This window comes from Rhinoderma darwinii, chromosome 4 (assembly GCF_050947455.1).
Source record: "Rhinoderma darwinii isolate aRhiDar2 chromosome 4, aRhiDar2.hap1, whole genome shotgun sequence".
NCBI classification, from domain to species: Eukaryota; Metazoa; Chordata; class Amphibia; order Anura; family Rhinodermatidae; genus Rhinoderma; species Rhinoderma darwinii.
Genome location: NC_134690.1, coordinates 137,397,685 through 137,409,743, shown reverse-complemented (window position 1 = coordinate 137,409,743; position 12,059 = coordinate 137,397,685). Strand labels below are relative to the sequence as shown.

Sequence of the window (12,059 nt, the reverse complement as noted above, 5' to 3'; positions counted from 1 at the left end):
TTCAGTTGAATTGGCAGATCCTTTCTATGTATGCCAGTGTGGCGAAACCGGATCAGTGGGGGTCGGTTTACGCCAAGAGAATGTGGGCGATAGATTCAGGCGACACAGATTAACAGGGGACAAGCCACAGAGGCGCGTTTATTAACAGGGACAGACACACACAGAACCAATGCATTGCTGCTTCTCCCTTCTGGGCTGGATGTGACAGGCTACCTCACTATGGGGTCTCTCCACTGTACCTTTCATCCTTTGGGGTGTCTCCAGATCCTCCTTAGTTAGATGGGACTCTAGCACTTGTCCTCTATTACTGTCCCTAGGTCAGGTACCATCTCTGAGGTAGACAGCCCCTGCCTGCAGCTCACACTGCTATCTCATCCTCTCCTGGGCAGCAACTAAACTGAGAACTCATCCACCACCACTATATCCCTCACTCACCCCTCCCTCAGGAAACAGACCCCCTCCTTTTTCTTATTTACATTACACATGTTCCCGCTCTCAGCCTGTGACTCATTCTCCTTCAGTGTAAGATTAACCCTAGAGGGGGAGGACATTGAAGCAGCACTGAATACAATACAATACAAATCAACTGGTTATCAAACATAACGTAATGCAGTTTGAAGGGACATATCCCCATCTAGCACCGGGTGCCATCTAAGCTATGGCACCCGGATGGCGGGAGTGCGACGGTCTGCGGCAGGCTTAACCTGTATTTGGGTACAATGCCTGTAATCGTCACCCGTTCCGCCACAGCCAGTCTCAAGGGGTGGGAGGAACATTTCAAAATCTCACAGTTCATGGGCTGCGGTCCCCACAGGAATCCTTTCTTCCCATCAACCTGCTGGAGTTGAGGACCATCTTTCTATGCCTTCTGCATTGGATATCGCTTGTGTCCAGTTTTCCGATGCAAGTCCAAATGAACAATGTTATGGCCTTGGCTTATCTCATTCACCAAGGCGGGACTCAAAGCAATGCAGTGACGGCTTAGGCTGTTTAGATCCGCACCTGGGCAGAACGTCACGTTCTCACTCAATCGGCAGTACACATTTCAAGGGTCAACAACTGGGTCGCGGAATCCCTAAGTCGCGAACGGGTGGATCCTGGGGAGTAGTCCCTCCACCAGGAGGCCTGCGCCCTGATTTGCCCCAGATGGGGTAGAACGGATGAGGACCTGATGTCATCCATGTCAATTGCAAGGTCCTCTACTTCATCTCCCGAGCAAGGGATCCAGACGCCTATGCCGTGGACGCTCTTGTGGCTCCGTGGTTCTGCTTCAGGCTCTTCTACGTGTTTTCCCCCTCTGCCTAGGCTTCTCTGACGGCTGCAGGCCGAAGGGATTCCTACTATCCTGGTAGCACCAGATTGGCCGTGTCGATGTTGGTACGCAGACATGGTGTCCCTGCTGGCCGATAGCCCTTGCCTCTCTATCCTGAGCTCCTCTCTCAGGGATCTCTCTTCCACCAGAAATTAAGGCCGCTATGTTTAACAGCGTGGCAGATGAGGCCGCCATTCTGAGGTCTCACGGTTTGTCGGAGAGGGTTATTTTCACCATGCTCAAGGCTCGGAAGCCTTCTTCAGTCCACAGTAATCATTGTACCTGCAGGACCTACTTTCGTTGGTGTAAGGATCACAATCTTTCTCTTGCCATTTTTTCTCTTCAGAGTGCTTTCCCTTCAGGGTGGCCTGGATCAGGGTTTGGCCCTTAGCTTCCTTAAGGGACAGTTGTTGGCACTTTCTATCTTAAGTCAAGTTGGCCTCCAAGTTGGACGTCAAGATCTTTCTACAGGGGTTTGCTCACGCAGTTTCCCCTTATCATCCTCCGATTCCTTCATGGGATCTCAACTTGGTTTTGAAGGTACTGCAATATGCTCCATTTGAACCTCTGTGAGAGGTCTACCATCACTTCCTCTCATGGAACTATGTTTTCCTGGTAGCCGTGACTTCCATTTGGAGGGTCTCTGATCTAGTGGCTTTGTCATGCCGTTCTCTATTCCTGATTATTCATCAGTATAAGGCGGTGATTTGTACGGTGTCCTCTTTTTTTACTTTTTTTATTTGTGTAAGCTAACCTCGGCCTTTCACCATTCTGCCGTCCTTTTGTCCATCTCCCAACCTGGATGTTATCAGTGCATTGCGGATTTACTATTCTGTATCTGCTTCCTCCTGGATGTTGAATTCCTTGTTTATCCTCCCGGAGGGTCCCAGGAATGGGTTGGCTGATTCTGAGGCCACTATGACTCGATGTTTTTTTGTTTTTTTACGGGCTATTCACGAGGCTTACCGGGTTCGGGGTAGGGCACCCCCTTTCGGATCAGGGCCAATTCTACTAGAGGGGCTGGAGCTTCCTGGGCTGTGTGCAATAAATCTTTTACTCTTCAGGTGTTCAATGTGGCTACATGGTCTTCCTTTCAGACTTTGGTCAAGGTCTATCAGGTGCAAATCTTTGCTTCTGCAGATGTTTCCCTTGGACGCAAGGTCTTGCAGGCATCTGTGGAATAAGTGAACATGTCCTTTCTTCTTTTCCCCCACCTGGGGACTGCTTTAGGACGTCCCACGGTCTGTGTCCCCTAATGTAACGAATGAGGAAATACGATAGTACTTACTGTAAAAGCCTTTACTCGTCCAGTTCATTAACGGAAACGGCTCTTGCCCATTTGTTTGTTTAAAGGGGTTGTCCGAGATAAAATGGCTGTGTTAATGCTTGTAATTTATTAATGTAAATACATTTGTAATATTCTTACATTTTCCAAAGTGGCCCCATTTCCAGATCCTGCCGTGGGGTACTTGATGGGTGACGTCACTCTCTGGCCGATATGTTGATCTTCAGTTCTTTTCTGGGTATACGACACGTCACCTGTGACGTGCCATGTATGGGCTGTTCGGCTGTACAGCCCGTAACGCTCATGCGCGGTCCCTGCTGTTCTCGCGGTCCCTGCTGTTCTGGAGCTAACAGCAGGGACTGCGCATGCGTGTTATGGGCGGTACAGCAGAACAGCCCATACTAGTGATGTGGCGTATACCCGGAAAAGAATTGAAGATCAACACAGCGGCCAAAGAGTGACGTCACCTGTCATGAATCCCACGGCAGGATCTGGAAACGGGGCCACTTTGGAAAATGTAAGTATATTACAAATGTATTTACATTAATAAATTACAAGCATTAACACACACTAATTTTATCTCGGACAACCCTTTTAATGTTTTTTCATGGTTATCATTTGGTGGGTTTTTTGTCTTTCCTTTACTTACCTTTTTTATGCCTCTCCTTCTGCTTACGAACAGACTGTATTAGATCAGTGTCCGTAGGTGGGGTATATCCTTTAGTAGGAGCCACAATTTTAAATTCATAGTGTCAAGCCTCGTAGTGGCCACACCATATACCCACGGTCTGTGACCCCCAATGAGTTGGACAAGAAAAGGATTTTACAATCCAGATTTAAACCAATTTGTTTTCATTTTGTAAAATTAGAGAAACATAAAATTATATAAATTTAGTTTTCGTGTTGACCTGCAGAATAAACTTTAACATGTAATTTTTTTTACCGCAGGGGGAGTGCTGTAAAAACAAAACACAAAAAGCAATGGAGGAATTCCGTTTATTTTTTTTTCCATTCCACTCCACAAATTTTTTTTAAAGTTTTTTTGTTTTGTACATTATATGGTACATTAAATTGTTCTCTTAAAAACGACGACTTGTCCTGCAACAAAAAAAATTATGGTGCTTGGAAGGCGTGGAGGAAAAAAATGAAAAAACGAAAAGTGGTTGCAACGTTAAGGGGTCTATTCTGGGGTCTGATTAAGTTATTTTAGGTGGTCTGGTGTATGGCATGATTTATTTAAGGGGCCTTGTTTGGAGTCTGAATTAATTTAGGGGTATGGTTTGAGTTGTTGTTACATAGTTAGTACTGTTGAAAAAAAGACACATGTCCAAGTGTTTTTTTGTTTTTTTTCTCTCTTCTCTTGGGGCTTATTAGTTTATGGTGTTTGGTCACTGGTCTAAATTTAGGGGGTCTGATTTAATTTAGAGATCTGGACTGAGGTCTAAATTAATTTAGGGGGCCTGGGATCTGAATTAATTTAAGGGTTTTTGTCTGGAGTCGAAATAGTTTAGGGGGTGTGGTTTGAGGTCTGATTTGATTAATTTAGGCGGCTAGAGTGATTAATTTAGGGGGTTTTAATAAACGTAGGATGTCCGATTAACTTGGGGGTCTGGTTTGGGGTCAGAATAAATGGAAGGGTCTGGTTTGTTGTCTGAATTAATTCGGAGGTCTGGTGTCTGGGGGAAAAAAAAAGAAGGTCTGGTCTAAGGTCTGATTAATTTACGGGCTCTAATTTAACTTAAGGGTCTGGTCTGTGGTCTGAATTTGTGTTGCTATAGAGGGTGGGGATGGGCTATGTAAGTGGGGGGGCGCTGTTTGGTGGTATTTTTTGGTATAAGGGTCTTTGTATAGTAGTAGCCTACATCTGTTCCTGACAAAGAGCAAGTGTATCGTTGTCACTAACTGTGTGATAAGTTATTTTTGTGTTGCAAATTTTTATATTCCTGTGTTAACAGTGTGGCTTGAATAATTAAAAAATAATTCTGAAAAAATTTCATTCGGTGTGCGTCTTTCACATGTGAATACAGCCTTACTTGATGTTAGGGAAAGGGGTTGGGGGGAAGGCTTCTTTTATGTTTACCCTGTAAGCAACATTTCCTAGAAACTGCCCTGTCAACATTGTTTTTGTTTTTTGTGTTTTTTTGTTTTTTTCTAGCAGAAGGTGTCGAAGAGCTGGAATGTGAAATCTTGGAGTGTGAGTTTTGTGGGAAGACAGGATATCCAAACAGGTTTTTGAGATCAAAAAGATTTTGTTCTCAGTCATGTGCAAAAAGGTAATGTGAATTGTTTTGTATGTTGTTGTAGTTTGTTGTGGTCATCGAAGACTTCATTGAATTCAGAAAAGTATTGAAATTTTAGATTTCCAATAATTTTTTAAACTGCCAGGATCGGAGTTATTCCCGATCCCCGCAGTTGCGACAGGAGCCAAACTGTTTATGTTCTTTTATATAGTAGGGTGAATGCAGACTTAATCCTCAAGTTTTTCTTCAGCTGACAAAGAAATGGGGTCTTCCAATTCTGGACTTGTTTGCAATAAAGAAATGCTGCCAAGTTCCAAATTTTTACTCCCTGAGCTTCTCTGAGTAGCCCTTGTATGACCATGCTTATTTTCAGATCTAGCCAGAGGGCCTCATTTATGCCTTCCCCTATTTTTTCGCTCATTCCAAAGACTTTGACAAAGATCCTGGAAGAGGGGCGAGGGTAATCTTCATTTCCCCTCACTGGCCAAGAAGATCCTGGTTCCCTCTGCTTCTCAATCTGTCAGCAGAGAATCATTGAACTGTACCTCTCTTGCTGGACCTTCTATTCAAGGTCCCATTTGCCATCCAGGGGTCTATCCCCTACAGCTAACAGCCTGAATACTGAACAGTCTATCCTAAGGGAATGGATATTTCTGAGGTGGTTATATCTACTCTCTGACAAAGCAGCAAACCGGTGACCTCTAAGATGTATCCATAGAATACCTTCCTATCTTTTGCCAAGGATAGATGGAATCTGTAAGGGCAGCCTAACAACTCCTTGATCCTAGACTTCTTGCTAGTGGGTCTAGACAACGGTTTGAAAAGTAGCACCTTTAAAGTCCCAGATTGATGCACTTAGTGCTTTTTTTAACTTAAGGGTGTCACTATCCCTGGGTATGTGGACCCACTAGGCCACACAGCCATAGCGGAGTAGCAGCTGGCCAAACAACAGTCCTAGTACAAGGGTACCTTTGATAGTCCAGACAGTAGCGGAGGCTAGGCACAAATGAACTTGCAGGCAGATGACACCAGACGTGGTGTATAACAACAGGCGTGACAGGTGGCACAACACAACTCCAACACTCTAAGGCACAGGAACAAATATAGCACAGGATACAGGTAGCAGGACACGGGAACAATAGGAACTGGATAGCACTATGGGACCATTTGCTAAGACTAACATGGGTAAACACAACAACGCTCAGGCAATGAGTGAAAGGGCAGAGCCCTTTTTATAGTCCAGGGTGATCATGGGCTAATTACAGATTTAAGGCCGGGCGCGAGCACCCTACGGGAACCAGCACAGTGATATGGAAGTGAGTGCCGGCGTTTCTCAGGAAGGAGATGCCACTCAGCACTCACTTGTCCATGGCCGCGGCCGTCGAGGGGTAAGTTAGAACGACGGTCCGCGGCTGTGTACGTTACAAAGGGTATGTTCACACAGCTTATTTTGGAGCGTAAAAGCCTTGTATTACGCTCCAGAATACACTTGAATAAGCCTACAGACCGTTTCCCATTGGTTTCAATGAGAAATACTGTGCTGTTATGCTGAATTAACGCCTCATAAAAAAAGTGGCATGTCACTTCTTGAGGCGTTTTTGGAGCTGAGTTTACATTGACACTAACATCTTCGTAATTTTCAACCACTTCTTTTTGTATGTGTGAACATACCCTAAAGCTTGCTGATAATTCACTGCTCAAACGTTTTCTTAACACTTTCCCGACATTTGTCGTAAGTATATGTCATGGAAAGCCAGTGCTTCCCGCAAAATGTCGTATACTTAGGACAAATGCATGGCACCGGCTCAGAAGCGGAGTCGGTGCCATCATCCCCGGATGTCAGCTGTATCTTACAGCTGACATACTGCTGTAACGGTGGGGACCGAAGTTAGCTTCGATCCCCGCCATTAACCCCTTAAATGCAGCCATCAAAAGTGATCGCTGCATTTAAGATGTCATCGACACCCCAGCAATTAAATCGCCGGGGTGTCGGTGACTGCAATGGCAACCGGAGGCCTAATACTGGCCTCCCGGTGTGCCTAGCACCGAAAACTTTCAGCCCCCGCCCGGATCGCTGCATCTTTGTGGTTGTTAGCAGATCGGCAGCTGTGCCCTGCAATCGCACGACTGCCGACTGCTATTATGGCAACCAGAAACCTAACAATAGGCTCCTGTCTGCCATTACGGAAGCTGATTATGCCCCGCCCAGAGACAAAGCTTAATCTGCTTGATGTCAGTGAATGAAAGATTTTTTTTCTAATACATTGCACTACCTATGTAGTGCAATGTATTAGATCTGTCAGACAGTTGGACCTTCAAGATCCCTAGTGGGACTAAAGAAAAGTGTAAAACAAAGTGAAAAAAAAAAAAGTTGTAAAAAATATAATAAAAGTTTCACGTAATAAAATAAAACACAATTGCCCTTTTTCCCTTATCAAGTCCTTTATTATTGAAAAAAATAAATAAACCATACATATTTGGTATCGCCGCTGCCGTAACGGCCTAAACTATAAAAATATTATGTTATTTATTCCACGCGGTGAAAGGAGTAAAAAAAAAAAAACGTAACAAACAATGTTTTTTGGTCACTTTGCCCTACAAAAATTGAAATAAAAAGTGGTCAAAAAGTTGCATGCATCCAAAAATGGTACCTGTAACAACAATAGCTCGTCTCGCAAAAGCAAGCCCCCATACAGCTCCATCGACGAAAAAATTTAAAAGTTATGGTTCTCACAACATGGCGACAGAAAAAAGACATTATTTTTACAAAAGTAATTTTATTGGGCAAAAAGTTTGAAAACATAAAAAAGTGCTATGAATTAGGTATCGCCGGAATCGGACTGTCCTGCAAAAGGGGGATAAGTAAAGACACCGTTTATCAGTGCGACACCGGCCTGGGAAGAAATGATTCTTCACAGCGTAATACATATCTATGGATTATTTTATTGTTTACCCCATTATTATACCACCTGACTATGCCCTTGATATACTCTGCCCAGCTCACCTATGCCCCACATTATAAACTGAAATACCAGTAATACTCAAACAAAACTATTACCAAGCAAAATCTACGCTTCAAAAGCCAAATGGCGCTCCCACCCATCTGAGCCCTACAGTGTGTCCAAACAGCATATATGGCACCACCATAACCGGTAGAACCCTTTTAACAATTTTTTGGGGTGTCTCTCTCCAGTGGCATAAGCTGGGCACGACATATTTGCCACTGCATTGGCATATCTGGGGAAAAATTGTAATTTTTACTTTGCACCATCCGCAGCGCATTCATTTATGGAAAAGACCTGTGGGGTGAAAATGCTCACTACACCCCTTAATAAATGCCTTGAGGGGTGTAGTTTCTAAAATGGGGTCACTTCTCAGGGGTTTCTTTTATTCACATCAGAGCCCTGCAGTTATGAACCAATACTTTATATAGCGCCAAATTAGGCCTCAATGTCACATGGTATTCTCTCACTCCTGAGCCCTGTCAAATATCCAGGCAAAAGATTAGTGCCCCATGTAGAGTGATTCTAAAACTGGGAAACACAGCATAATAATTAGAGAGCTGTCTTGTTATGGTGGCACAAGCTGGTCACCACATATTGGCAGATCTATGGAAAAAATCCCATTTTCACTCTGCAACATCGGGTGCGCACTAATTTCTGCAAAACACCTGCGGGGTTAACATGCTCACTACACCCCTAGGTGAATACCTTCAGGGGGTGTAGTTTCCAAAATGAGGTCACTTCTGGGGGGTTTCCACTGTTTTGGTCCCACAGGGGTTTTTGGAAATGCGACATAGCAACCAGAAATCAATCCAGCAAAATCTGCAATCCAAAACCAAATGGCGCTCCTTCCCTTCTGAGCCCTGCCGTGTGCCCAAAAATTTGTTTATGACCACATATGGGGTATTGCCGTACACGGGAGAAATTGCTTTACAAATGTTGGGGTTCTTATTCGCCTTTATTTTTTGAGAAAATGAAAAATTGTGCACTAAAGTTACGTCTTATTGTAAAAAAAAATTTAATTTATTTTCACTGCCCAATTCAAATAAAATCTATGAAACAACTGTGGGGTCAAAATGCTCAAGGGGTGTAGTATCCCAAATGGAGTCCCTTTTGGGTAGTTTCCACTGTACTGGTACCTTAGGGGCTTTGCAAAAGCGACATGGTGTCAAGAAACCAATCCAGCAGAATCTGTGCTCCAAAAGCCAAATGGTGCTCCATCTCTTCTGAACCTTGCCGTGTGGCCAAACAGGAGTTTATGACCACATATGGGGTATTTCCGTACTCTGGAGAAGTTTCTTTACAAATGTTGGGGTTCTTTTTTTCCTTTATTTGTTGAGAAAATGAAAAATTTTAAGCTAAAGCTATGTTTTATTGAAGAAAAAGGATTGTTTTCATTTCCACTGCCCAATTCTAGTAAATTCTATGAAACACCTGTGGGGTCAAAATGCTTTATACACCGCTAGATGAATTCCTGAAGGGGTGTAGTTTCCTAAATGGAGTCACTTTTTGGGCGTTTCCACTGTTTTGGTCCCTCAGTGGCTTTGCAAATGAGACATGGCCTCCGCAAACCACTCCTGCTAAATTTGAGCTCCAAAAGCCAAATGGTGCTCTTTCCCTTCTAAGCCCTGCCGTGTGTCTAAACAGCCGTTTATGACCACATATGGGGTAATGTTTTACTTGTGAGAAATTGCTTTACAAATGTTGCGGCGCTTTTTCTCCTTTAGTCCTTGTGTAAATGAGAAAAAAATTCCTAAATCTACATTTTCTTTGAAAGAATGTAGATTTCCGTTTTCACGGCCTACTTCCAATAATTTCTGCAATAAATCTGTAGGGTCAAAATGCTCACTATACCCCTAGATAATTTTAGATAATTTCCTTAAGGGGTGTTGTTTCCCAAATGGGGTCACTTTTGGGGGATTTCCACTATTTTGGCACCGCAAGAGCTCTTCAAACAATCCCCCCTCCTTTATCCTGGCTAGTGCCAGGAGAAAGGAGGGGGTTGAATATTCAAACCTCCTACACTGTGTGCCGCCATTTTTTGAGCGAATGCACAGTGTAGGAGGATTAGATACAGTGGTAATCACACAGTATAACACGAACATACACACACATCACATACACAAACATAACTTACCTGCTCCTGCCGCCGTCACTGTCCCTGCCGCTCTCGCCACTCCTAGTCCTTGCTTCTGAACATATGGACGGAAGCCGCGACCGGAAGTAGTCATCTTGCTGTCCGGCCGCGGCTTCCGGTCCACATGAAAATGGCGCCAGATGTCGCTCTGCCGAAGACCTTCCTTTTGGACTGTGTGGAAGCGGCGCATGCGCCGCTCCCACACAGACGGCGTACACTATAGTGAATGGAACGGCTTCCGATAAAAAAAAATGGCAGCCCCCATAGAGAAGTAAAAGAAAGAAATAAAGTAAAACACAAATAAATAACATTTATTTTAATAACATACTAAAAGCAATAACATATAACATTTTTTTTTTTTTCCGTGACACCTTCCCTTTAAAAAAATAACTTATTATTGGCTGTGACCATGGAATGGACAGTGGGCGAGGTTCGATCTTTTTCCTGCAAACCTTAGTGTTTTAGAATATTGGATTATTCTCAGGCATCATCCATGTTTCCTTCATAAAGTTGTCAAGTTCCACTTACAGCAGGAAATGTGCCTTCATTCCTTCCTCCTGTGCCAATCCATCATCAGAGAAAGAATGGGGTGTCCACATGTTGGATGTTTGCAGATGTGAACTGAGCAAGCAAAATAACCATTGGTCGTTGGATTAAGCTCACCGTTTTATCTTGCTACCTATCTTATGACAAGTCTCCTCCTAAGGGTCTAAAGGCCCACTCCACCAGGTTCATTGCTACTTTCTGGGCTCATGGGGGGTTTGTTTCTATTGAGCAGATACGTGTGCCGCTACGTGGGCAAATCTATTGACCTTCAAATATTACCAGTTGGATGTTGTGTAAAACCAGGATTTATTCTTTGTTCATAAAGTCTTATCTGTGTCAGTCCCTTCCTAATTTTCTCTGATATTCCTCCTATCAGTGCCGTGGTGGATGTCTTAGGAAAAGATGATAATTACGCTCACCTGTAATTTGATTTTCCCTTCACCTCAACAGATTTTCCCACCCACTTTTTTGCCTGTCTATTATGCATTGAACAGCTTTGATTACTCATCTGTTGATGTCCAGGTTTACTAACTGGAGCTGGTAAAAAGGAGGGGTCTTTTATTTTGAGCTCCCATGTTATTGTCGGTCCCTAGGGAGGCGGGGGGATCCTCCTATCAGTGCCAGTGTGGAGATTAATGGAAAATCAAATTACCGGTGAATGTAATTATCTATTTCACTACCTGAAAAGCATGGAGATTAATTTAAGAAAACTAGTCCATAGGTCAAAGCATTTGCAGGTTAATTTTGGCAAACTTTGGGCAACACCACTGTCTTATTATTGTTCTAGGATTTACTGTTGGATTCCATAGTATTTTATTGACAGTTTTCATTCTAATCAGAGGAAAGGAACGATTTTTTTATTGTTCTTGGATTAGTTGTGTTTTTCATGATTTATTTGTCAAATGACTTAACAAAACAAATTATTTAAGGTATAACATAAGTGGTACAAAGCGACTTGGGCTTTACAAGGCTGAAAAAGGCAACAGATGGAGTAGAAAGTCTGAAGGAAATCCAGGGCGACGTGGGAGGCGTCCATACAGCATTGGAGGGTCAGTGCGAGACCACTACTTAAGACAGGTTTGTGTAATAAACTTTATGTTTATTAATGTTGACTCCTCACATGATCTATTTGATCTCGATGTCCTGTATGTTTCTTGCAGCTCCCCACTTCATATTCATGTTCTGAAGCGTTAGAGGATCCCATCCCAGTGCCTATGACCACTCGCCTGCGGCGGCAGAGTGAGAGAGAGCAGGAATTGCGTCGTCTTCAGTTAAGGAAAGCATCCTCGCCACCTGAGTCCCCACCCGACACACAGACCGAGCCATCCCTATGGACTGTGGAAGATGTGTGGGCATTCATACATTCTTTACCAGGTATTTGTGAGGAAAATGTTTTTTTTCTTCAGTTCCACACAGGATAACCAGTAAGGTTATGGGGTGATAGGATGAAAGGAACCAGAGACCTCTGCTAAAGCATTACCTTTTTTAAAAATAAAAAAAAATATTGAAGATTTGTATAACATCTTCCATTAGAAAT

At 43.4% G+C, this 12,059-nt stretch overlaps 1 protein-coding gene across 1 annotated transcript in view; it reads left to right on the top strand.

Annotated features, from left to right (window-relative positions):
- Window positions 1-12,059, top strand: part of PHC3 (polyhomeotic homolog 3) — an 84,136-nt gene that overhangs the window by 66,246 nt on the left and 5,831 nt on the right. Inside the window, exons 12-14 of the mRNA XM_075861590.1 lie at window positions 4,756-4,870; window positions 11,452-11,599; window positions 11,683-11,896. Coding sequence (XP_075717705.1) covers window positions 4,756-4,870; window positions 11,452-11,599; window positions 11,683-11,896 — 477 coding nt within the window. The remainder of the gene's footprint in view (window positions 1-4,755; window positions 4,871-11,451; window positions 11,600-11,682; window positions 11,897-12,059) is intronic.